A 26,993-nucleotide genomic window follows, 5' to 3' on the forward strand; every position below is an offset into this window, starting at 1 on the left:
TGGCTTTGGAATTTTTCTTGGGTTGGGTTACATATTTACTTTACTTCCCAATGAGGTTGTCTCTGAGGGTTGGAACTGTTTATTCTATTTCTTGGTAACCTTTAAAAGTGTCAAGAACAGTATATAATGGATACTCAGTAAATGCTTAACTACCTTTCAGGAGTTTCAAATACAGTACATATTATTTTATATTTTAAACCTCTAAGTTAGTTATGAAGGCCAAGCAGTAAGGAAATGGTGGGAAACAAATAATTATTTTTTGCCAGTAACGAGTTTTGTAAAAGCTAATGTATTTCACTGCCTCTTTTGATTTACTCGTTTAAAAAAAAAACTTCTGTATCACTGTTAGTTCTATACTGGCAAATATTCCTTCATTAGCTAAAAGCAAAGAATAGAGTTAACACTGAGTCTCAGATCTCCATCCTCCTTATTAGAGAAAGGAGCAAATGAGAGCCCTTCCGCTCCAGGAGCTACCAAAGAAAGTGAGTGAAGTGGCTGAAAAACCATAAAGTTATCCCCCAAATCAGGTGATTGACCCGCTGAGCACATCTGCTCCGTGACTGAGCAGCATTTGACTCAATAACGGAACTCTTACACAAAGTGTAGAATCCTGAAATTCTGAAACTGTCCTCATTTTCCAAGTCAGCCCGATGCAATGACGGCCCGGAAGCTGCCTGCCGGTTACCGCGAGAGCAGAAGTAGGCCTGGCTTCTGAGCAAGTCTTTTTGGCTAGGATGAACCATGTTAAGGACTCTGCATTTGCATATACTGCTTAGGAGCCGCATCAAGAGGTAAGTAAACAAAAACTTAAATGTGCCATCTTTTCTTTATAGACGTTTCTTCCCCCTTAGGATCCCACAGGAGTAGTAAAACCCTGCCGTGCCTGCCTCGTCCTGCAGAGCCCCTTGCCGCTGGGCCCTCTGTAGTGGTCACTGCGTTGCAGTGCTTTGGCGTGAGGGTGTCTGCCCCACTGAATGATACGTTTGCCTTTGGGCACTCGAAGAGTGCGGCTATCCGAGCGGTTCTCCGTCACAGTCGCCTGCCACTTGGGGAAACGCAAGTCCACAGTCCTTGTTCCCAGGCCAGCAGGAGGCTCCCTGCCAAGACCCATGGTTGCCAGTGACACCCACACACTGTGTGAATCACATGGCCACATGGTGGACTTGCATTATGTCAGCCCGGGAGTGTGGTCGGCCAATCCCGGTCTAGAGGCCGCCCCCAGGGGCCCCGGATATTTTAAGTATGAAACAAGTAAAGAACTTTGTGTGTCTCAGAGTGAAGAAGACGAGGGGCTGGAGGTGTCTCTGATCTGTAATCCAGTGGACGCTCCATTCCTTCCCCACTGCGAGCTCGCTTTTCTGACACCTCAGACAGAGGGGCGGCTGTGTGCTGGAGGCAAACAGCTGATGGAACCAAGGGGCCTGGGCTTAAGGTTTTTTTAAAAGCAAATAAAACTCACATCTTTCTTCCTGCAAATGTCTAACAGGTCATAATATTTCAGTTCTCTAACAGAGTTTCTATTTGTCAACTGAATGTGTATCTGGAGAATTATTCAGGGGATAATCCCATTATGACCTGGCTTTATACGGGAAAAATAGCAAGGACCTGAAGACTTTGCATAGCCAAGCGATTTTCTTCCTAAAAACCATAAACACTGATGAAGCCAACAGGGAAACCGAGTCCAAATAAGGTAAACTAAGGAGAAATTGGATGACCCTTTAAAAAACGAAATTTTATTTCTTGAAAGTTTTATTGATATCAGTAACTGACAGCTATAAAGCACTTACCACGTGCTAGGCAATGTTCTCTGTGTTTTACATATTTTAATTCAATTGATCCTCGTAACACGCTGTGAGATTGGTGCTATGATTGTCCCTTTTTTACGGATGAGGGAACTGAGACATGTTTGCCAAAGGCTGCTCAGCCAGCAAATAGCAGAACTGAAATTTAAACCCAAGAACCCTGACTGCAAAGTGCATGGATTTCATTTGGCTGCCTATGGATGACTTAGACAGCAAAGCTGCGATTCTTCATATCAATATCTTCATTTTCCTCCCCCAACAATTTCAGAACCACCTCGTCCCTTTTCTCCAAAATAGACTGCTCCTTTGTGGGCTGTCTCTAACTTCAAAATCTACATGGTTCTTTGCAAAATAACTTTCTTGGCTGTGGGAATTATAAATACAGATTGGGAAATATTTTGTTTCAAAATTAACCTTCATCCTCACATTTGCTGGCATTGTCAAAAGCATATAATGCTTCACAGCCCTGGCAATTTTACATCATAGTATGCTGCACGCCTTTTCCATATACATACCGCACATCGTCTGGACTGGCGCCTACTTCGTCCCTGGAGACAGCAGCTTTGCCATCCTGACTGCAGGTGTAAACAGAGCATTTCGGTTGCCTCCTCTGATGCAGCACAAACTACTCCATTTCTTCATTTAAAGACAGTTCTCTTTTTAAGAAGAACTATGTCTCTTTCAGCAAAGTGATGCTTACTGTGCTTTGCTCCAGAACTTTGATATCTATTTAATGGGAAGCCAACTGTGTTTTGAGGACAAGTCAGAACCCCTGAATTCTTATTGTGATCTCTGCTTGGGTCTTTCAGCAAGTTACTCAACCTCCTTCTGCCTCTTCACCCCTCTTCATGGCTCAAATTCTTTACCTAGAGTTTGGGTGAATAATAGCTGCTTCCCAGAGGATACTCCTCAGATTAAAGGCCCTTCAAAGTTTATAAAATAATTTTTCCTGCTCTATGAATGCTTTCCAGTATGATGGCGGCTCTGGATTTAGGGACATATGGAGTCAGTATATGTGAGTACTCTTCTCTCATTTGGGATGCAGAAATGCAAAGAAAACTCTCCTGGGAGGACCATTTGGAAGTCATAAGTACAGGGGCCTTGAGCAGGACCAGATGGCAAGCTTGACTCACCTTGACCTGAGATGTGGCTCTTCTAGCCATGGGGGCCCGACTCATAGTTCGTCAGATGTCACCATGGCTGATGGAGTGGGTAACCGTAGCCGGAGAGAATGAGCAGCCGTCCCCTCACTGATGGCCCTTTCTTTTTCCTCTTCTTTCTTCCTGAGGCGGGCAGGTAACCCATTCGTGACCCGGAACACTCTCATTGCACTTTCTTGCGCAGTCAAGTTTGATAAACAGGTTCAGCTGCTGGGGACTGGAGAGGGTGGGGCCCAAGGGGGAGAGAGACTGAGGGAAGGGACAGCTTTGGCCTCTGATCTCTCATTTTAACAAGGTGTGGCCCTCAGCCTGGAAATCTTGATGTGAAAGAGCCATAGCAAAGAACTTCATTTTCACTTATAGAATTCCCTAAAATCTGTTTTTCTTTTTTCAAAATCGTAGCACACTCCTTCATTTTCTTTATAAATGGAATGAAAAGATAAATTGAATTTCTTGGCAATCTAGTGTTTGTTAAACCAATACTTCAAACTGCCTGTCTCATCAATTATTTCAGTAGCCTCTGCTTATTCATGGATTCCCAACACAAGGTGAGGCTCTCCTCCTTGAAATCTCTGCTCCCCTCAGTCCCCAACTAGATTTCTTTTCCTGGCTTCCACCTTCAACTATTCCAGATCCTACCCCTTGAGAAATCGCTGTGCAAGTGCCCCTCCTTGCTCTGAAATGCTCTGTCTTTTACTGTCTCTCAATGGAATCACTGCTTCCAATCTTAAGGGCAGGAACTGATATTTATTACCTATTTTGCAATACTCCTAGGTATTGATGCAATACTCCTAGACTTGGCTTTCCATTTTATCCTTTTTAATTTTTTCATTAAATGTCGGATAGATAAAAATTATAAAATAGATGTAATACACACAGAACATGCTGAATACCCACAGATCAACCAATTTAAGTAAAAGGATGTACCACTTACTTTGAAGTCTCTGGTGTGCGCACACCTCCCTCCCGTCTTCTTCAGTCTCCCCTCAGTAAGTCCACCATTCTGAATTTTTAGTTCATCATTCCCTTACTTTTCTTTGTAATTTTACCATATATATTTGTACCCTGTAATAATATTAATATTATTATTTATTAATATTATTATTAATAATAATATTGTTTAGCTATGAATAATATTGTTTATACATGTATTCGTCTGTGACTTGCTTTTTATATATATTTTTTTTTTAAGATTTTATTTTTTCTTTTTTCTCCCCAAAGCCCTCCGGTACATAGTTGTATATTCTTCGTTGTGGTCCTTCTGGTTGTGGCATGTGGGATGTTGCCTCAGCGTGGCTTGATGAGCAGTGCCATGTCCGCGCCCAGGATTCGAACCAACGAAACACTGGGCCGCCTGCAGCAGAGCGTGCGCACTTAACCACTCGGCCTTGAGGCCAACCCCAGTGACTTGCTTTTTATATTTCTAAGATTCATCCATGTTATTATACATAACTGTAATTCATTCATTTATTTGCTTATTCTATTCCAGTGTCTGAATATACTTCAATTTTCTAATCCATCCTCCCATTGATGGACATATGGATTGTTCCCTTTTGTTTGCTTGGTATTACAAACTGTGTCACTGTGAACATTCTTATGCATGTCCCCTAGACACAGGTCTAAGAGTTTCTCTAAACTAGAATATATACCTAAGAGAAGACACTGGGTCATACTGTGTGTGCATCTTTGATTTTACAGGAAAATGCCAAACTGTAGGATCCAACAGTGGTGGATGGGATTAACTAACCCTGACTGTTCTTGACAATTGTTATTCAACTTAAAATTTTTTCCAATCAAAAAGTTGTGAATGGAGGCCGGCCTGGTGGCGTAGTGGTTAAGTTTGTGTACTCCACCTCGGCAGCCTGGGGTTCATGGTTTCGGTCCCCAGGCGCAGACCTACACACTGCTCATCAAGCCATGCTGTGGCAACGTCCCATGTACAAAATACAGGAAGACTGACACAGATGTTAGCTCAGGGACAATCTTCCTCAAGAGACTGGCAACGGATGTTAGCTCAGGACCAGTCTTCCTCACCAAAGAAAAAAAAAGATGTGAATGGTTTTTCATTGTAGTTTGAATTTGTATTTCCTGATTACTAACGAGGGTGGACACTTTTCGTATGCTCATTGACCATTCATGCTTCCTTGTGTGAAGTGTCTGTTCAAGTCTTTTGCTCATTCTTTTTCTTCCATTTAGTTGGTCCTTTTCTCATTGATTTACGGGAATTCTTTATATATTCTAGATGGAAATTCTTTTCCAGTTACTCATGTAACAAATACTTTCTCCTAGTGTGTTACTTGTCTTTTGCTTTCTTTATGGTGCCATTTTACTAATCAGAAGTTCATCTTTCCAATTAATTACATATATCAATCTTTTCCTTTATGACTTGCTTTTTTTGCAAGTGTTTAAGAAATTCTTGCCTAACCAAAGGCCATGAAGATATGCTTTTTTAAGTATTTTCTTTTAGAAGTTGCATACTTTTGTCTTTCACATTTAAGTCTTTAATCTTAGTAGTATTGATTTTAAAATAACAGTTGACTCAATGCCGTATACTGAGCTCTGTAATAAATCAAGTTTCCCTGTGTATGTGGGTCTCTTGCTAGACTCCGTCTTTTATTTAGAAGGTCAATTTGTCTATCCTAGTGTCAATAGCTTTTGTATCATTTAATGTAATTTTATACTAATTATTGACATCTGCTATGACTCTCTCTCTCCTCCCTTGTTATTTTTCATTAGGAATGTCTTGATTATTCTTGAACTTTGTTCTTCCACCTAAACTTTAGAATCGTCTTGTGAGGTTACACACAAAGACGTGCAAAGACACTCAGAGCTGTTGAGATTTTGAATGGAATTGCGTTAAAGAAAGATTAACTTGGGGAAAATCCATATGTTAATAATATTGAGTTTTCCAGGCCATTAACGTGGGATACCTCCTCATGTATTTAGATTTTCATCAATGTCTTTCAATGAAGTAAGTTTTATGATATCTTTCTAAAAGTTTTGCATATTTATTAGAATTATTCTTAAATACTTTATATATACATAAATGCATATATATTATTTTTTATTATAACAAAATTTCATTCCATTGTTAATGGTATATTTTTATTCAATTGCATTTTTTAGCCATGTTTTTGCTGATTTCAAGGATATTTTGCACAAGATTGGATGTATTGGCTCACTGAATGTTTGGTAAAATTTTGCTGGTAAAAGTATATGTTCCTGGTGTGTTTTCTGAAGATTTTTCAACTACTGATTGAATTTCTTTAAGATTATAAGATCATATGTGTTCTGTTTCTTCTTGCTTTCTTTTAAGTAAGGTATATTTTTACAGGAATTGCCCATTTTATCTAAGTTTTAAAATATATTCGTATGAAATGTTTCTAATATTCTCTTATTAGCTTTTTAAAAATCTCTACAGCATCTGTAATGCCTCCCCCAAGATTTCTAATTCTTTCTATTTATTTCTCTTTATCTCTCAATCAAATTTGCCAGTAGTTTGTCAATTTCATTGGTCTTTTGAAAGAATTTTATTTTGTTGATCTTCCTATTAATATTTGGTTTTTGATCTCATTAATTTCTATTCTTACCTTTATTTACTTTCTTATACTTTCTGTTAGTTTATTTTTTCTATTCATTTCCTTACTTTTGGTTATGTGAGCTTAACTCATTAACTTTCCATGTTTTTTTCTCTGTTATAAGAATTTAGGCTTTAAATTTCCTTCTATATTCCACTTTAACTGAATTCCACACCTTTTGGTATATAATTTTTATCATTCCATTATAATATGTTCTAATTTTCATAATGGTGACTTCTTTGACCTGTTAGTTATTTAGAAGAGTATTTCTTTTTTTTTAATTCTAATTTTTGTTTTTATAGCAGTGACACTGGATTATAAGATTATATAACTTTCAGATGTACATCATAATATATTTTGAATTCTGGGTAGATTACATCATGTTTACCACCCAAACACGAATCACAATCCATCACCACACATGTGCCTAACCACCCCTTTGCCCCTCCTTCCTACCCCCTTCCCCTCTGGTAACCACCAATCCAATCTCTGTCTCTATGTGCTTGTTTGTCGTTTTTATAGAAGAGTATTTTTTTTTTTTAAACACCCCCCGCCCCGTACATAGTTGTATATCTTAGTTGCAGGTCCTTCTAGTTGTGGAATGTGGGATGCTGCCTCAACGTGGCCTGACGAGCGGTGCCATGTCTGCGCCCAGGATCCGAACCCTGGGCCGCCGCAGCGGAGCGCGTGAACTTAACCACTCGGCCACAGAGCCTAGAAGAGGATTTCTTAATTTTCATTTATATAAGGATTTTTCTAGTCATCTTTTTTGTTATTGATCACCAACTTAATAGCATTTTGGCCATACAATGTTATCTGTATATATTAATCTTTGAAATTTGCTGAGGTAGCTGTTAAATTCTTATAAAAGTTCCAGGTGTGCTTGAAAATAATGTATATTCTGCTATTGTTGGGTATGTTCCTTCATAAACATCTGTAAGATCAAGTTTGTTTGTTAATTGTGTTGATCAAATCAATTATATCATTACTCATTTTTTTTTGTCTGCTTAATCTATTAGTTTCTAAGTGAGGTGTGTTAAATTTTCCAATATGATTATGTATTTACATGTTTTTCTTTATGATTCCTTCAATTCTTGTTTCATATACACTGAAGTTATGCAACTAGGTGCATACAAGTTTAGAACTGCTATACCTCTCTAGTGAAATGAACCATCTGTCATTGTAAAGGGACTTTTTATCTCTGCTAATGCTTTTTGTATTAAAATCTATTTTGGCTGATATTGATAAAGCTATCTATCCCAGCTTTCTTTTAGTTTTTTTTCTGGTGTATCTTTTTCCAGCTTATTCTTTTAACCTTTCTGTATTCTTATGCTTTAACTAAATCCATGTAGCTATTTTTTTAATCTAGTCTATGTCTTTTTTACTGTAGCATTTTGTTCATTTATATTTATTGGAATTACTGATATATTTAAATTTATTTTCACCATCTTATTTTGTGCTTCATATTTATCCTAACACTTACTTTTTTATGTTCCACTCTGACTGAATTCCACACATTTTGATATGTAGTATTTGTCATTCCATTATATTTTCTAATTTCCATAATTATGATTTCTTTGACCTGTGAGTTATTTAGAACTTTATTTCTTAATTTTATTTTTTTGTTGTCTTCTTTTAGATTGTTTTGTTTCTTTTCACTTTTTTCCTTCTACTAGTTTCAAAGTTATATATTTTATTTCAACTTTTTGGGATTATCTTAGAAATTTTATCACAGTCTAAAGTTAATGTCTCCCCTCCTCCTGACCAATTCAAAGACCTTAGAACACTTTAAGGTCAATAACTCTCCTCCTGACATAAACGTTGTTTGTGTTTGTCTGTGTATTTTTTTTAACCCATAAGACATTGTTATTGTTGTAGCTTTATGTAATCAATGTTTGTTTATATTTTACCAATAACTTACCACTTTTGTTGTTTACTATTTCTCCTTGAATCTCAGACCCTTCATCTGTGATCACTTTCCTTCCATCTAAAGTATATACTTTAGAGATTTGTTTAGTAAGGGACAACTGATGTTTATTTTTAAGTATTTTTATTTTGCAGAGTTTACCCCCCAGCATGTTGAAGATATGCTTTCATTGTCTTCTAGTTTTCCATTGTTGCTTTTAGGTAGCCAGCAATAAATCCATTGTTATTTCTTTGAAGGTAATCTGTCTTTTCTCTCTGGCTATTTTAAAGATCTTCTCAAGTCTTTGGTGTTCCCTAGTTTCATTATATTTCTAGATATGGATTTTTGTTTATTTATCCTGCTTGGCGATTATGAGTATTTTGATTATTGTTTTTCTTCTGTTTTAAAAGTTCTTAGTCATTATCTCTCCAAACATTTCTTCTGCTGCCTGCTCTTCTTCCAATCTAGGACTCTGATTAGACATATGTTAGGCCTTTTCCAATAATCTCCCCTGTTTCTTAACCTCTCTTTTGTATTTTCCATTCTTTTGTCTTTTCTGTTGATTCTAGGTGATACGTTCCAATTTATCATCCAGTTCAAAAATTCTATTTTCAGCCTGAGCTATATTTTGTCAAATATATCCAATTCATTGAATTTAACATTTTTAATTATTATATTTTTTATTCCTATAAATTCTTCTAATTCTTTTTCAATCTGTTTATACCTTTTTATAGTTTCTTGCTCTTTATTCATACATTCAAAATACACTTCCAGTTCAAAACACGTATATTTTATAGTCTATATCTGATAGTTCCATTGCCTAAAGTCTCTGTGGGTCTGATTTTACCATCTGTTGTTTCTGCTTCCACTCATTGCTTCTTCTTACCTTGTGCATTTTGTGAGCTTTGACCAGGAGCTCGTATTTCTTAGTATTTTATAGGTGGGAATTATTTGAAGCTTGGATTGAAGTCAGATTCCTTTAGAGGAGATTATGTTTCATTCCACCAGTTGCCTGAGAAAAGTAGAACATAAGATTATTTTAAAATAACTTACTTTAAAATAATCATCAACTAGAGGTTTTGTGGACCATGTGGCATCACATTCTCAGGAAAAATTTTTGTTTTCCTCCATGAAGTAGCATGTTTTGCCACAGGCAGTTTTCCTGGGAAGTTGGGGGAGAGAATGAGGATTTATTTTTAGCCCACACTTACACTGTAGTGCAACCTTTTAGGATCTCAGTTTTATTCAGGGAGGCAGTCTCCTCTTATACTTCCCACCTTGGTAGGCCTTTGGTTTTATTTCTGATCCTCCCACACTCAAAGATAGTGAAAACCAAAGTTTCAGCACACAGTGTTTGGCAAATACATTCAAGGAAGATGCTAGCTTCTGTGTTGGTTAACTTTCTGGGTTCCAGCTTTTTTTGTTTGTTTGTTTTTTTTTTTGCTGAGGAAGATTCGTCCTGAGCCAACACCTGCTGCCAATCTTCCTCTTTTTTTTTTTGGTATGTGAGCCACTGCCACAGCATGGCCACTGACAGATGAGTGGTGTAGGTCCACACTTTGGAACCAAACCCAGGCTGCCAAAGTGGAGTGCACTGAACTTTAACCACTAGGCAACTGGGGCTGGCCCTGCGTTTCAGCTTTTACTTGGTTTTTGTCTTCTGAGTAGTCCTTCATGTCTTGCCATTCCATTGATGCATTTTAGAGGTTTTTAAATGCTTGCCCAGCATTCTCAGTTGTTTTCAGCAGAAGTGTTGGTCAGGGCTTATGGTCTTCCATACTGTTAGAAATAGAAGTCTACACTTTATGTTTTTGGTGACTTAGAAGTTGCCTTCTCCTTCTCCCTTTTTATGCAATTTTAAAATGCTAACAAATGGCTGTTACCCAAAAATATCTATTCAAGCCCCATAGTTGTTTTACTCTCCAATCAGATTTCCCTTTCTCCTTTTGTTTCTCCACTTCCACCACCAATCAGTACAAGAGACAATAGGGTCAGAATTTGTCTGTGGTTGCTCAGGGGAGGATGAAAGGGTGCAAAAGGTTGGACTGTCATTGCTGGGGTCTGATTGAAGAAACATCTTCTTGTCCTTCTATATAGGAGACCAGAATACATTTTCTCACAAAAACAATATGATAAGTGATTTTGAATGTAGATAAAAACTTATTTTTAGTATAATTATTCATGTACATATGAATTAAATGAGCTCTGTGAGCTTGCTTATAAATATAACCAACCATTAATTGAATTCCAATAAAGATAACTTAAGTTGAGCTTTTGGAATATAATTGTAATTGTAATATGCCTTCTATAGTTCATTTTTTATGTGTTTATCTTTTATTCCTCTGATTATATTGTAAACTCCTTGATAGTACAGACCATCTCTTATACTTCTTTATGCTTGCCCACATCTTCATGCTTAGGGATTCTGACTAGCTTGCTGGTGGATATTACAGAGGTGGCAGCCGGTAGACCATGGCCTACCTTTGGAGTTCTTTTATTTTCTCTCATTCACCCCCTAATAGAGGGACTAATTGTCCAGTGAAAAAAACACAAAGGCCAAAAGAAATGGGGCTTTGAATAATCTCCTGATTTCTTTATTTTTAATGATGGCTGATTTATCAATTGTCCTATATATAGCTCAGCCACTCAGCTAAATTCTGGGTCATCAATAAAACTAAAGCATACATGTGTCAAAATCAAATACAGAATGTATGACCACATGGCCGTTCGGCTGTGTGTGTTCGTGTGTGTCTCAGGGAGTGCATAATTCTACTTTGCGGGGTGTCTAGTGTTATTCTGTTGTCTGTATGTTTGATTGCTTTTTCTGGCCTCTTTCTATTTGACTTTTAAGAAAATATATATGAGGGGGACTTTAAAATAGAAAAAACGATCCATAGATTACAAAAAGTATTGGGAAACTTCCATTATTCAATTTAGAAATAATGTACAGCTCACAGGGTGCCACAGTTCAGGGGGGCAAAAACTGATATGTGTTGAAATTGAAAATGATTCTTTCACAAGTGAAGCTGACCAAAATTTCCAGCAGTCCTGTTGCCTGAAGGAAAATTTCCTGGGCTCCAGCCTCTGTTATGCTAACAATGAAGCATACAAGTCTGGACAGATGGTTGGATTCCAAAGTGTTTCTCATGTTACAGTATTTTCTTCCTGTTGTCTCTCCTAAATTCTACAGGGAAAGGGGAAAATGCTATAACTTTCAAAAGTATAAAGAATATCATCTTCAGTACATTCTGGGGAGTCACAAGTACCAAACATTAATTACTGTGGACATTCTTCTGCCCTTTTAAAAAGGCTTTCTTGGTTAAAGTCTGATTGCTTATTTTGGACAGTGTGATTTATCTTCCTTACTTTCTTTATTGCTAGAAATACAAAATATAAGATGTATTTATGTCTTTCCCTAGAAGATCTCTTCTATGATCCCTGTCCCAAAGTAGCATCATCCATTGGGTTTTGAGCTTTGGTGAGGCAGAAATTTGGGATTCATCCTTAAGACCATTCATATCCACCAACACCAATACTGTATTTGCTCCCCCAAACTGCTCTCAAATCTGTCCGATTTTCCCTTTCTCTAATAATACCCTTTCTCTAATTCCTCGTCCTGGTCCAAATTCCTGATATCTCTCACCTGGATTATTGCAATAAGTACCTAACAGATTCACCCACAGTCACCAGACACCCTCTTCCTCCCACCTCCAGTACATACTACAGCCAAAACAGAAGGATCTTTTCCAAATGCATATCTAGCCGCGTTACTCCTGCTTCTAGTAGTTTCCTAGCACTCTGAGGGTAAACACAAAATTTCTCACCTGGCATGCAAGGCCCTGTACAGCCCCTGCCTACCCCTCCAACCTCACTGCCCATCAATTTTCTCCTTTTATCTCTAGTTCAGCCACCCTGGCCTTCTTTCATTCCTTCTGTGGTTCCTTCTATGTTAAGGCTGTTCCCCACCATTTTAAGTTCATTAAGCTCTGTTCCTCTTTCAGACCTTAATTCAGGTGTCACATCCTCGGGGAAAGGCCCCTTGACCTGCCCCAGCCTTACCCAAATGGTTAAGTCGAGTCCTGTCCTTTGCCCTCACAAAACCACACATCTTCTCTCTCTTTCACAGCACTTCGACAAAAGGAAGACATTTATGATCTGGTACACCAGGAATTGGGGTTTCAAGTGAGGAAACAAAAGCAAAGATGTATATTTGTTTAGTAATCAACCTCTAAGATTCAAGCCAACATTTCTAAACCACAAAGAAAACTATATCTAAAAGTATTATACTTGTGTTCTCAAAAGAGCCAGGAATTTTTCAGTAAATAAATGTCAGAGATTCTTCAGCAATAGACAACCTAGTCTATCAGGACAGCTCTGAGAATGTAATTGAAGACCTGGAAGGATCTTAACAACAGTTCCCACCAACCTCTCAAACAACAGATGGGAAAAGTGAATCTCAGAGGTGTCATAAATAGTACAAGATAGAGAATGAAGTGGAATTAGCCCACAAATGTCTGCTGAGCACTGTTATGTGTACTACTATTCCTGTTTCTAGGTTCTCTTTTCGTTACTACATACTGTCTCTGCTTACAACATTTATAGAAACGGAGCAGTTAAAGTTTATTTCAATTTGCCAGTATAACGGAAGACTGCTTCCTACCTTAAGAGGATGATACAGAACCAGTAAAACATTCCTATAAGCCTCTAGACAGATGGGTGATGTGCTGTTAAAATTACATTATAGTGGAGTTTTATTCCTTTGTGCATGAGCTCTTCTTATTTTCTTATTCTACCTCTCTTTCTATGTGAAGTCCTAAAAAAGGATCCCAGGAATGAGAATCCCCTTCTCACTCTAATTTAGGATTTGAAGAAAAATGAGTGTCCCACTCACCCACACTTGTCCCAAGCAAAGTTTATTCTTAACCTTCTCAACAACCAACTGCATTTCTCAGTCTCCACACTAACTTTCCATTCTAGCCCCCGGCTGCAGGCAGGGTGGGAATGGGATGTCATTGCTACATGGCCTCTTGCTCACTCTAGTCCCCTGTTTAGCTCCCTGATCAGCCCTTACTGCTTGGTTCTTTAGTGAGAAAGGCAAGCTAATGGCCACCTTATATCACAAAACATTGACTTATAAACAGTTGAGCTAAAAGCGACGTTGAAATCCATTTAGCCCAACAACCCAATGAATGCAGGAATACATTCTGAAACACCTAACCAGAAAAGAGATTAAATTTATACTTATCTTCAAATTCTTCCAGCACTAACTCTTCACGATCTCACTTATGTGAATGCTCTTTCAAGTAACAAGGATTTTGTGTTCAAGAACCCTGCTTGTGTTCCTCATCAACAAATACATGGTTATTTTAATGAAACAAGCCTGGGGCATTCCTAAAACTTTGCTTTGGCAGTTCTGTGTAAAGCGTGTGCGTGTTTGTACGTGTATTTTTCTTGTTTTTTTGGGGGGAGATTGTTTTTGGCTTTTTTAGCTGAGGGAGATTAGCCCTGAGCTAACATCTGTGCCAATCTTCCTCTATTTGATATGTAGGTTGCCACCACAGCTTGGCTGATGAGTGGTATAGGTCTGCGCCTGGAATCTGAACCCTCAAACCCAGGCCACAAAAGTGGAGCATGCCAGAATTAATCACTATGCCATGGAGCCGACCCTGTACATGTGCTTTAAAACCAAAAGCATACAGAATGTATCAGGCAGGCTAGAACGCAAAATACAAAATTTAGATAACACAGTTAGCTTATCCTTCATTTTCTGTTCCTGTTAAGTCATAGAATAGAAGAAAGATAGAAAAAAAGCCTTTCTTGCTGTTTCAAATTCAAAAACAACTTCTTAAAGTGAAGTCATTGGGTAGTAAAGCACATTTTACTCCAACACCAACACAATAATTTACTACTTTAATATTTTCCATGATTACTTCCTTGCATGGAGAAGGTAGGAGACAGAAGGAGTAGAGCCATCCATATAATTATTACTTTCTTCCCTTTCAGATTCTCTTGCTTTGGTAATAAAATTCTACATGCCTTACAAGAGGGTCTAAACCAGACAGCAGCCCCACTATCTGTTCTGGCAAACTCAGAAAGAGAATAGCTTCCTTTGTTTTGTTCACAATGTACGCTCTTTAATAAAAGAAAGACAAAAAGACTTGTTAATCAAATAACTTTTTGGCATTTATTTGTCAGGCATTTTTGTACTGTCAGTGAGTGATTTTGTTCCTAAAATAACTGCAATAACTTAAAATTAACTGCAATAGTGCCTTCCAATATACTTGTATTTACGTAAGAAATCTCTCAACGATATATACGTTAGATGGGAACATATGTAGATCCATCCTTCATATGATAGGGCCATCCATATGATAGATCTAGGAAACTGGATTTTCTGGGTTATCATTTCTGTATTTTATTTAACACTGTGCCTGACAGTGAAGAGCTTTAAATTTGGCATCTGTCACTGCCTATCTTGGTCCAAATTGTATGATGCTAAATACCTTAAAGAATACTGCACAGGGGAAATCAGGAGTGGGTTATGAGAGGTAAACTTCATATTACCATGTGCTTGTGTCTGAATATTAGCGCTGTTAGACAGATGCTTCCTCTAGACATCCAGAGAGGCAGAAAGTGTGGTGCCATTGGGATCCAGAGGCACCAATGTGAAGTAGGCAGAAGATACATAAGTCATAGGGTATGCTAATTTCACTTGGCTCCGTGCAATTCCACTGACTTCACCGTGGATAACGGGGTCTGCCCCAGGACCCTCTCCCTTCTGCTCTCCGATGCCTTCGAGGTGCTGCCCATCGAGACCAGGCCTGGAGTCATTTCACGCACTCCCCTAATAAAGTCCTCAGGGGCTGTCATGTATTTTCATGTGTTTGCCCTATTATCTCTCCCTGCTTGAGTCTTACAGATAATTGATGACGCTTCAGTTAATCATCTTTCCCCCTCTTTTGTTCACCAGGTACCACGGCCTTGAAGGGACTCTTTTATTGAGAATCGATGTCTTCTCCTTGGTAATTGATCACCGTAGACCCAGGGACACTCGACTCATCATCAGGGGAGGCTAATCATCATGAATAATCAGAAAGCTGTAGTTGTGCTCCTGCAAGAGTGCAAGCAAATACTGGACCAGCTTCTGTTGGAGGCGTCAGATGTGTCCGAGGTGGATAAGAGCGAGGACCAGCGATGCAGAGGTGAGGTCCTGATTGGAGGCACTGGGGGGAGGGGCAGCCAGCAGGTCCACTCTCCTCTCCCCAGCCTGAACGACACGTTCTCATCTCTGCCCTATTTTTCTTCTCTTGGCAGATGACCACCGAGAGATGAGTGGATTTCTAGGGCATGAATGGGACATGAGCTGCGGGCGGACGGGCAGGGGAGGAAGCCCACTTTGTTGCAGTGAATTGCTGTCAGTTCTAATTTTAGGCTTCAGTAAACATGAGGCTACAAGAAACAGTTTAGTTCAAGAAGAACAAAGGGTCCAAGTGGGCTGGTGCACGTAAATTTCAATTATTAAAAAATTGAAGCAACTTCTGAATGGTGGCACGTACTTTTTTACAAACCAGGCTTTTGTGCCTCATCAGTTTCCATAGACCTCTACGGTTTCCATAAATATGTCATCTCATCAGTCCAATCTCTTTTTTTTTAATCATCAATATATTTCTCGTGTTATATTCACATGCCATTCGTAAAATAAATCCGCTCATACTCATAAATACTTTCTGCATCAGTATCAGGGTTTAAGAACTTGTCTTTTTGCTCATTTCATAGTTTGTGCCATTCATAGTTTCAGATGAGTCATCGTTTAGGAAGTTTCAGTCACAGAGTTTAGAAAGTTAAAGCAATTCTTATTTCTTCGTTAGCCAGTTTTAGAGAGGCAATCTTTTTTCCTTAGATTTCTTTTTAGCATTTGAATAAATTTTCCTGCATTTCTACAAGTGCGTCCCTTTTATGTGCTTTTAACATTTTCCTCTTGTATTTTTAGGGATTTGTTTTCCTTTCAGAAGTAAGATTCCCATACAAAACATCCACTCCGCATCTCCTTTGTTGTCCTTGTGACTATGTGATGGGGAAGGTTTTGGACTCTCTTTTTCCCATGTTCTTATATGCAGGTGCTTTTAGGTGCCTATAGAAGTCTTAATCTTCTGCAACCTGTCATTCATGTAACCTGCGCTCCTTTCAAGATAAAATGTCCTGTGTCCCGTCGTTTCACCACCTGAATTTAGGTATTTTCTTTCTTTACTAGCCACATACACCAGTGTGTGACTTGACTTGCCAGTTACACGTGCTGGTCATCCTGAGCACACACTGGCGGGTGTCAGCCCTTTGTCGGGTACCAGCAGGTACACAGCACCCCCAGTAATGCTCGAGTGCTGGTCCTATTTCTCCCCAGAGGCAGTGTGTTCTGTTCTGTTACTTCCACTGAAGTTTTTCTCTTGTCCTTTTACTACATCGCATCCTTTGTCTTTTTAGCCCCAATTCCTTTAAGCTTTGTGTGTCTCCAGTGAAGACTCTGAGCCCCCAGTTGGGTAGCATTTTCTTCCCAAGTGCCACAGACTAGGAGAAATAATCAGTTTAGTTCCAGAGAAGGCAAATCACGGCTGCAAAATCACTCAGTTAGCCACGGGCCTTCAGGCAAGCTGCTTGGGGAAGTAAGTGCTCAGAGAGGAAGAGGTGGCTCTGCCCAGTCAGGGCTGACCGAGGGCATTGGCTGAAGCCCATACACAGGCAGGGAGGAAACTCCTAGGCTGAGCCACAGATAGTCACAGCATTAACGATCCCCTGGCTGCTGCATGGTCCACCGAGCGCTACTGGCACAACTGGATTCAGCCCAAACACAGGTGGTTTCTGAGCAGCTCCAGGGGGCAGGTGGTGTCACCACCAGCTACCACCACATGTGCTCCAAGAGAAACACATTAGTACAGGGTCGTTTATGGCAGAGGGCAAGCTAGCAGACTCCGACACAGACACTGTGGTTTTTATCCTTTCCCCTCTTCCTCTCAACCCCATCTTTTTCCCTTAGAAATTGTCCTTGCCAGCATGGGTGACCAGCCCTAGCAAGTTCCTCAGAGATAGACAAGGAAATGAAATCCAAACATAGATATATTTTCAAAACGTGTTTCAGAGGCATCTTCTATTTCAGTATGCCCCGTGGCGTATCCACATCCTGGCATGACCTTAGGAAGAGGGTGGGGTGGAGGAGGTAAAACTCGGGTGTAAAGAATAGATTTTCTCCATCATTATGAAGAAATTTGAAAATATTTAAACTACTCAGTGCCGAAGTATGGTGAATTTCTAGGAATCCAGAAATCACATTTCTGTTGTCATTTGACTACTCGGTTGACTCCTGAGCTTGACCCTCATAGACAGAGTGAAGGAATAATTTGTCAGTCAAACTGGGACACCTCTGAGGGCAAACAGGAGTGCCTTAAACTAGGACCACCTAGGACGGTCCTAAGCAAATAGGACTGAATCGTCATCCTATTCCTACCTATTTAGAAATATCATTTAACAATTTTCCCCTATATATATATTGGAAACATTTTCAGAGGTTGAAACTATGTCAGCGATGGTACGAGAGCCAGCCTTTCCAGCAAATGGTGAGCACATAGGTCCCTAACCCCGCAGCTCTGCTTTCATTGGAGGAGTGCTGTTGTGCACAGGTGCTCAGTAGCTCTGAGCTGCTGAATGGGGGTGGGGGGATGACTTCAGGGTGATATTTGTAAGTCATCCTCAGTGGTCAGTCCAGATCCCTTATTGGTGTGGCCCATATGATATCCCCTCAATGCCAAGCAGTCCCTCCCCATCAGGAGATTTCCTTACGTTTCTCCCTTCGCTTCTTTTACTTTTTCACTATCTCTGACATCTCTTTTTTGCCCTATTTAGTATGTCTCATGTAGACATAAGACTAATCCTTGTTTTACTCATCATGGTGTGATTTACAAAAGTGATAAGACATGATGACTGTCTTCAGGGATCTCGCAGCCCATGAGAGGCCAGATGTGGCTACAGAACAGTGTGATGGACGTTGAAAGGCGCCTGCACATGTGGGCTTGGGAGCACTCAGGAAGGGCATCTCAATCCCACTGGGAGGTCATGGCAGGCTGACAAGAAGTGGCCATGGCTGCATTGAAAGCTAAACTCAGTGGGCCTGAGCTTGGTCATGAGAGGCTGAGGGAGGGCAATGCAAACAGCAAGGACGGGGTGTGCAAAACCATTGGAGAATCTTATGCAGGGCCATGGTCTGCTCCATCTTATTTTTAGCAAAACAGGGATCAGCAATGTGGAAGATGGAGTGGGTGGGGCGAGATAGGAAGCAGTGATTCAGACAAGAATTGTGGATAATGCAGAGGAGGGAATGGATTTTAGGATCCACAGGATTTGATAACCAGTTAGGTTTCGGGAGGAAGAGAGAGCAAAAGTCCAGACTGACTCCTGAGTTTTAGACTTGGGTGACTCAGAGAATGGTAACATTCCTCAAAATAAAGAAGACAGAGGGAAACGTTTAGAGAAAAGGTAGCGAGTTCAGTTTTAGATAGGTTGAGTCTGAGATATCTGCAAAAAAAGCACCTAGATTTGTAGCTGGCAGTCATATATACAGGTCCATAATCCCTTATTCAGAACCCTGGGAGTCACGTGTGCTTCAGAATTCAGAATTTTTCAAATGTTAAGAAGATAATATGGTGCACACACTATCTGTTGCATTCACATTCCAGCAGAAGCTGGGGCAGCATCTGTAGGCAAACATTAAAATTTTTGCAGCAAAACCTTTAAGCAATATCACTAAGTAGGACAAAGAAGACTATAAACAGCCTCCAGTCAATTCAAGGCTGGTTTGAGTGCCAATCTCTAGAAAAAACCTTCTAGTTTCCAGAGCGTTTGGGGTTTCCTAAGTTTGGATAGGAGATTGTGGACCTGTTTAAGTAGGCTTGGTGCCCATAAAGAGACTGAATATGTCTACAATGTGAAATAAAGTCATTTCAGAATAAATTGATACCATTTCCAGTTTCATTTGGGTTTTTGTATTCAAGGTCTATATTCAAATGTAGTCCGCAGTGAAAGTACGAGGCGAGGTGCAATCCTGGAGAAGTAAAAAGAGGTCGTACAAACTGACTCTGCGTCGCCCAGCTGCCACAAGCCCCACATGCCATCCATCTCAGCCCCTTTCTCACTTTACAGGGAGAATAATATTTCCTTCATTCCTTTCTCTGATTCTTCATGCGGACATAGTCACGGAAGTGCTTTACTTCCTGCCAAAACTCTTTCTTAATGCCTGACTACCCCAATTTACCTGTAGGGCACAGCAGACCAGGGGGCCACCCTGACAGATAGCTTTGCGCTATTATTCTGTGAGTCTGAACCGCCAGCTTAGAGCAGCCAGCGAGAGGGAGGAAAAAAATCTTGGCTGCTGAGGTGCTTCATCATAACATTGGTAACTCAACTGCCTTTTCTTTGACTGCAATTTCCTTACCTGAACTCTGACCTTTTCAGCTTCACTCCCCAGCGAGTTAAGGACCCTGATCCAGGAGGCAAAGGAAATGAAGTGGCCCTTCGTGCCTGAAAAGTGGCAGTACAAACAAGCCGTGGGCCCAGAGGACAAAACAAACCTGCAGGACGTGATTGGCGCCGGGCTGCAGCCGTTACTGGTAGGAAGAGCCACACCACCTGTGCCTCTGACTCCCCCCAAGTGAGGCGTTTAGCCTCTAAGTGGTCTAATAGATTAAATTTCTTAGAAGCATCAGACAGCCCCTACCCTTATGGTCAGCTCTGCCAGATTGACTGATGTGGGGGAAATAGCTTTTAGAAAGCGTTGCTTGCCCATGAGATCGTCTGTTGGAAAGCCAAATCAAGGAAAAGTGAAGAAGGGTGGTCAGTGGGTCTATGGAGCAACCTGTCATCCTGACATATTTACGGATCCCTGGTGGGCCAGGAGCAGTAGTGTGATTCTGCCTTGCCTCATAGCATTTTTATTTTGAAATGCTCCTTTCTAAAAGTCGGGTAGCTTAAAAAATAAATTCATCCCTGTTTCATCAACGTGACCTGCTGTTTAAGCTGTCAAAGTCTGGCATGTCCCTTCCCAGACCCGGGATCCTCTTCTCCTCACGATGCAGGCTGGTCAGGGAGCATCAAGTCAGAGTCACTGAGGCGCTTATGCCTCAACTCTCTTATTGCAAATTCATCAAACGGACACCTCCTCCCCGATAAGAGTGGGCCCCAAGAATAGCACCTGACCTCGCATTTAGGCTTGGATTTCAGGCTTAGGCCCTGGGGATGCCCCAAGGAGTGCCGCTGTCCTTTTTGGTAGCATTGTTTTTTACCTACATTCTCTCAGATGTTTGTCAAGGAAGGGAGTCTAACAGCTTATATGTATTTTTTCTCACATAAAAATATGTATTTGTCTGGAGACCAGGCGTTATAAGCAGTGACAATACCCTACAATTTTTAGTTTATCAGTTTACATGGGAATGTGTTTTGGGATCATAGATATGTGTATAGATATCGTATAGATATCGTCTTCGCCTGTCAAAACAAAAATTCAGGAGGGATCCCCTGATCTAATTACACATAACAGTATCTTTAGAAACAGTAAAACCCCCACCTTTCCCACCCATCCCCCCCAAAAACTCCCAAACAGACTGGGGTGAAGCAGACTGGAAATTGCAGGCAAAGAGAATCGGATCCTTGGAAGAGTGCAGTGGGGAGCCAGGGGGCTTCAATAAGCGTGCTTGGTATTAGCGGAGCACTGGGATGGATGGGATAATGACTGTAATTTGTACATCTCTATGCAGCGTGCAGGCTGCCTGCACAAGCATCACCACCCTTAATTCTCAAAATAGCCCCCCAGTGATTGTTACCTTTATCACCCCCATTCTACAGGTGAGGAAATCAAGGTGCAGGGAGATTAGCTCTCCCAGGGGAACAGACCAGTGAGTGGTTTGGCTGTGACTCCTGTGGGGCCCATTCCTCTGTCCCACTGACAATTCTCCCTCAGGAAGCCCCAGGTGAAGACCTTGACAGCACAGGTAGAAGCCCTGAGACCTGTTTACTCTGAAGCAAGCTGTAGGCTGTCCAGTAGAACTTTCTGCAATGGTGGAAACGTTCTCTATCTCCGCTGCCCAATGCGTCAGGCCCTGGCTGCATGTGGCCCTTGAGAACTTGAAAGGTGGCAAGTATGACTGCAGAACTGAGTTTCTAGTTTTATTTCTATTTTTAATCAATTTCTATATACACAGCCCCACGTGGCTGGGGCTGCTGTTTTGGTGGACAGCGCAGCTCGAGGCAGTGAGGCTTAAAGGGAGACCTCACGACAAGGGCACCAGCATCCGCTGGAAACTTGTTGGAAATTCAGATTCTTGCACCGCCTGCCCCCTCAGGTCTTACTGGATCAAAAACTCAGGGTGAGGGTCTAGCAGTCAGTGTTAGACAAGCCCTCCAGATGATTGTGATGCGTGCTGGAGTTTGAGAACTGCTGTCTTAAAGAAGAGACCAGTGTGCCCAGGGAGGGGGGAAGGTCAGAGGGGCTGATAGGGATGTGAGTGGAGAAGGGGAGAGGAGGAGGGGAGACTCCAGAGTGAGGGCTGCAGGAGACAACCAGAGAAGTCTCTGTCCCATCAATGCTGGCAGCCGTCGTCTAGAATGGGGCCAATGCCACAGAGCCAGTAGTGGCTTCGCCTGCTTGGAAAGCCCTGTGTGATTCAGCTCATGGCACCTGAGAACTTCACAAGGCTTCCGAGAAAGGTGAGAGCAGAACAGCTTCCCAGAGGGAGGGACCCCTGCTTTGACCTTTGGCGCTTAGAAAGTTCCTCTGACTTCCGAGTCTAGGCCGAGAGGCCGAGATGCAGCGCGCCTCTGCCAGCCTCCTCTCCCTCCATCCTTCAGTCCCCACACGCCCCTGCCTGCGCTCAAAGCTGGTTGTGACATTTGCTGAAAAACTGGAGACGGTCTCTCAAAACCTTCTTCTTGCTGCATTTGGGGCTTCATGTGAGTTGGGAGACAAGCTGCTCATAGTTGTTAGACTCTTTTAAGAGTCCATTTTATTCCTTCTACTCTCCCTCTATACATTGCACGGATCTCACAACGTGGGGGAGAAATAGAGGCACAGAAATTTGCGTCCAGCTTACAAGATCACTCAGTGGCAGCTCTAAGAATCAGTCCATTAGGCTTTTTTAGCCCCTAATGTATTTAACCTGGGAGCTTTTAGAACTGGGAGCATCGTTTTATTTAGCTTACCCAGCAAGCTGTAAATTAAGCAACCACACCTCCTGAAGACTCTCAGGATGCTCTGCTATTGTGTCAGACCCCAAGTGCACAATCGCTACACCACTCTGTTTTGTAAACAGAGAGAAATATAGCACCCTGTGAACTCATGCTACTTTTAAAATCTTAGCTTGTCAAAAGCATCACGAGTAAATTCCATGATCAGTTTTTATCCCATTATCCGTTACTTTCAATATTATACTTTACTGAAGCCGGATGACCGTGTTTTAATAATCAATTAATTGTGAGATTCTGTTCTCACATAAAAAATAGCTAAAGGCTGCTGAGTTTGTCTTTTCAGTTGTCTTATCTCTTATTGTTTTTTCATAAATCTAAACTTTCCATGATTTTTTTTAAACTCCAAATGAATCCTTCCCATTAAAAGTTTCCCCTCCATTTTTAAACTTAGCATTTCACTTGGAGTGTAAGCGCTGTGCCTTTAAGTTATTTCCATGAAAAAGAGCTCACAGTTAAGCATAGAGTTGTGCTCAGTGCCCGAGTTGGTGAAATGAAGGGTCATTTATAATGTTACTCTCTTAGGCTGAACTGAAGGAAAATGATCTGTGTTTTGTGCTTTGCTTTCTCTTCTCCACTGCCTCCCCCCTTTCCTCCCTCCCTCCCTGCCTCTCTCCTCCTTCCCCACCCCCAGTCTTTTCTCCTTTGGTGTGTGGCCACAGACAGAAATTTATGGCAGGGGCCAGCCTCCTTTACACTCCACACAAAGCTTGCTGACTTGAGAGAGTTTGTCTGCTCTCTCCCAGAAAAAACACCTGCAGTACGCGCCCCGAGAAACCTGGAGAGATGGGAGATTAATGTGGCTGTAATGGCTGGGCAGCATTCGGGCATTATGCCCTCTCCCCAGGTAGATGGGTCTTCCCGAGACGATACCAATTATTTATTGCTGAAACATCTGTTGATAACTGCAGCTGCCCTGTGGAACAAAGCATATCGCGGGGTCACAGGCTATAAAATCCTGAAATCCTACCTCATGCTAGTTTTAGACTATTCAGTGACACCCTCAAGTCCATGGGTTACCATCGTCTGTAACGTCTCATCGCGCTGTAGAAAATACTTTGTAAACACTGCGCTGCCTGCCCCACCGGCTTTGAAGTATTATTCCATCCTCGTCAGTAATTTATATTCCAGTGCCATTGTACTGTGGGAAAAAGAGGGGGAACCTTTTTTGTTTTCCATTTAATTGTATATCTCCTGACACTTTGACCTGTATTATTAGTATTAGTCAGAAAAAGGATTTTCTCCCTCTCTTATTTAAAAATAAAATTTCAAGGGAAAGTAAGCGCTCCTTCAGCTCTTTTCACTCAAAACAATGTTTACACTCTCAGAGGGAAAGATGAAAAGCACAAGCAATTTTTTTCAAGTGTCGGAGAAGGGCATTTCAGTTTCTGAAAGAGAACAGTACGGCCCTTATAAATATCATTCAGCAAAACCTTTGATGGATTTTTCGGAAAGTACTGGAGGCATTCCGCCTTCGCTTCGGTTCAGCTTGGTTTCAGGCGGGCGCGGTGGATTCCAACCAGGAAACCCGTCCTTGCTTCTGAGGTACCAGGGAGTGAAGGCACCAGCCTCCATGTGGGTGCCACCTTTTGTAACTTTTTCAGCAACTGCCACACTTCTAAAAAGGACAATTTCTACACAACTAAAAGAAAATATGAAAATAAAGCTTTTAAACAGGAGATGAAGGGCATGTCTGCCTTTGCATGTCTGTGGCAGTTGGGAGCTGACCGGGTTGCAGGGCCAGGAAGAGGTGTCTGATAGACGCTGGTTTTGAGCATCCCCTGCAGAGTTGGGGGTGCTGATGCTGGTGGGGGCCAGCTCTCCCCAGCCCTGTTTCTGTGCAGGGAGGGAGTCTGAGTTGGGTGCCTCACCTCTGCAGGAGACACAGGGTAAGTTTATAGGTTGGCAAGGACAGTCCAAGGAGACGAAGCAGGCTCAGCATGAGGATATTTTTTCCATTTCCTTTCCAACTTTACAACCGTGAAAATGAGTAACCTGATAACTTTTATTCCACAAATATTTTTGGAAATAACTGTGCGACCTTGCGGGGATTTGACAAGAGACCAGAAAAATAAATGATTAGTTGTTTTCTTATGCTATCGTGGGTGAAAAACCTTTGTGGATGAGTAAGGTTTGGTAAGTTCAGTTTTCAGAATATTTTTTCTAATACGTTTCTTCAGACAATCTTGCTGCCTTTAACTTATCGATATTTTTATTTTGGGACTACTTAAATATTAACAGGCCAAGAATTAAAACATAAATAAACATGGCAAAATATAAGAGTTGGTCATTACAAGATTCCAGGGAAATGGTTTAAAAACATGCAGTGCGATTAACCTGGGAGCAGAGAGGTGGAAAAGGGTCTTTAGCAGAAGATAACTAAAGTGTGAATTTGTTAGGAAATGAAATGTCCGGTTGAAGAAAGATGTGGCGTGAGGACGTGAGGACGAGGTACGAGATGAGATACATCTATGGGAACAATAAAATTCCCTCTATGAATAAGCGCTGGGTTAAAATATGTCCTTAAAACTAATTTAAAAACCATTTACTTCAGGCGCCGGTTTTCATATTAATAATAGAGAATTCAAAAGCAGTAACAGGTGTTTTTTAGATTATGATTCTTTCAGCAACTGATTTTCTCATGTGAGGTTTTCATCTTTAACTATGTGCTTTGGGGCTTTAATAGCTGAGATCTTTTTTATCAGGATGCAAAAATTGAAGTGAGTGCACTTTGAGTGTTCACATGTGCCAGACATTTGATAGAGACATTGAGAGAAATGCAAAAGAAATAGAAGACTTAGTTCATGTTCTGGAAAAACTGCCAGAATGAAGAGCTAGGGCAACTCTTTGTCAAAGGCTGCTTGTTGGAACGGTTCCTCCTATTTATTGACCAGCTAAGGGGGCAGGTGCTCAAGACATATTCTAATTCTCACAGGCTTGGCCATATAACGGTTTTAGACAATGCAATGTGGTTAGAAATGACATATGCCAGTCCCAAGCAGAAGCTTTATAAGCCATTGTGTAGCTCAGCAGTTGGAAGTTTTCCTTTGCTTCATGAACACCATAGGAGCTACTCCCTCAGCCTGGATCCTGGACAGGGCAACAGGAAGCAGCAGCGTCTCAGAGATGGAGCCAGACTGCGCCAATGTGAAATGTGAACCACAACCAAAACACTTGGCTGTTGAAGGCCCTGAAATTTGGGGGTTACCACAGGCTCACCAAGTGTTATGGGTTGATTTGTCCCCCAGCAAAATACATTGAAGTCCTAACCCTCAGTGCCTCAGAAAGAGACTTTGTTTGAAAATACAGTCATTGCAGGTGTAATTAGTTAAGACGAGGTCGGACTAGAGTAGGGTGAGCCCTTAACCCGATCTGAGTGGCATCCTTGTGAGAAGATGGCTGTGTGAAGACACAGAGACCCAGGGAGCAGGCCGTGTGTGACAGAGGCGGAGGTCAGAGTAATGCAGCCACAGGCTAAGGATTTCTGGCAACACCAGAAGCGAAGAGAAAGGCAAGGAACCTTAGAGGGAACATGGCCCTGCTAACACCTTGACTTTGGACTTCTAGCCTCCTGAACTTTGAGACAACACATCTCTGTTTTAAGCCACCCAATTTGTGGTACTTTGTTACGGCGACAGAAAACTGACACACCAAGTAGAAGCCAGCTTATGCACATGTGGAAGACAATGGAGTAAGAAAGCTCTCAAATGACTTCAAGATTCTCAGCCTGTGATCCTCTGCCTCTATAGAGAAGAAGGCAAAAGGAACCGCAGTCCACAGTCGAGAACAGAGTTTCTTCAAAGGACCATTTCAGCAAAAATAGTTTCTAAAAGACAAAAAAAAGGAGGTTCTAGTGTCTACTATGTTATTTCATCCTTAAACATGACTGGAGAAAGTAGATGGGAAAAAACATGTCACTCTTCTTATTTCAGTTTTGGGTTGTAGTGCAGTCAACTAACCGTCTCCGTTTGGGTGTCCCAGATATCTCACATCCAACAGGTTGAAGACTGAACTTGTCCTCTCGCAACTCGCTTTCCCTCCACCAACCACATTTTATCCTCCTCCAGTGATCATGGTATCAATAAACAGTACCATGGACCACGCAGTTACCCAAGTGAAGACCTAGGAATCGTCTTTACCTCTATCTTCTCCCTCAACCCTCATATCTCATTGGTAATCAAGCTCCATTAATTTTACTCTTAAATATCTCTCAAATGCATCTTTTCTTCTTCTTCTTCTTCTTCTTCTTCTTCTTCTTCTTCTTCTTCTT

General features: G+C 41.1%; 1 protein-coding gene across 1 annotated transcript in view; it reads left to right on the plus strand.

The window, feature by feature from the left end:
• Window positions 1-658: 658 nt before the first annotated feature.
• Window positions 659-26,993, plus strand: part of ALPK1 (alpha kinase 1) — a 73,075-nt gene continuing 46,740 nt past the window's right edge. The window contains exons 1-3 of the mRNA XM_046657217.1: window positions 659-791; window positions 15,417-15,648; window positions 19,943-20,097. Coding sequence (XP_046513173.1) covers window positions 15,528-15,648; window positions 19,943-20,097 — 276 coding nt within the window. The 5' untranslated portion in view covers window positions 659-791; window positions 15,417-15,527. The remainder of the gene's footprint in view (window positions 792-15,416; window positions 15,649-19,942; window positions 20,098-26,993) is intronic.

Source organism: Equus quagga, chromosome 3, assembly GCF_021613505.1.
Source record: "Equus quagga isolate Etosha38 chromosome 3, UCLA_HA_Equagga_1.0, whole genome shotgun sequence".
NCBI lineage: Eukaryota > Metazoa > Chordata > Mammalia > Perissodactyla > Equidae > Equus > Equus quagga.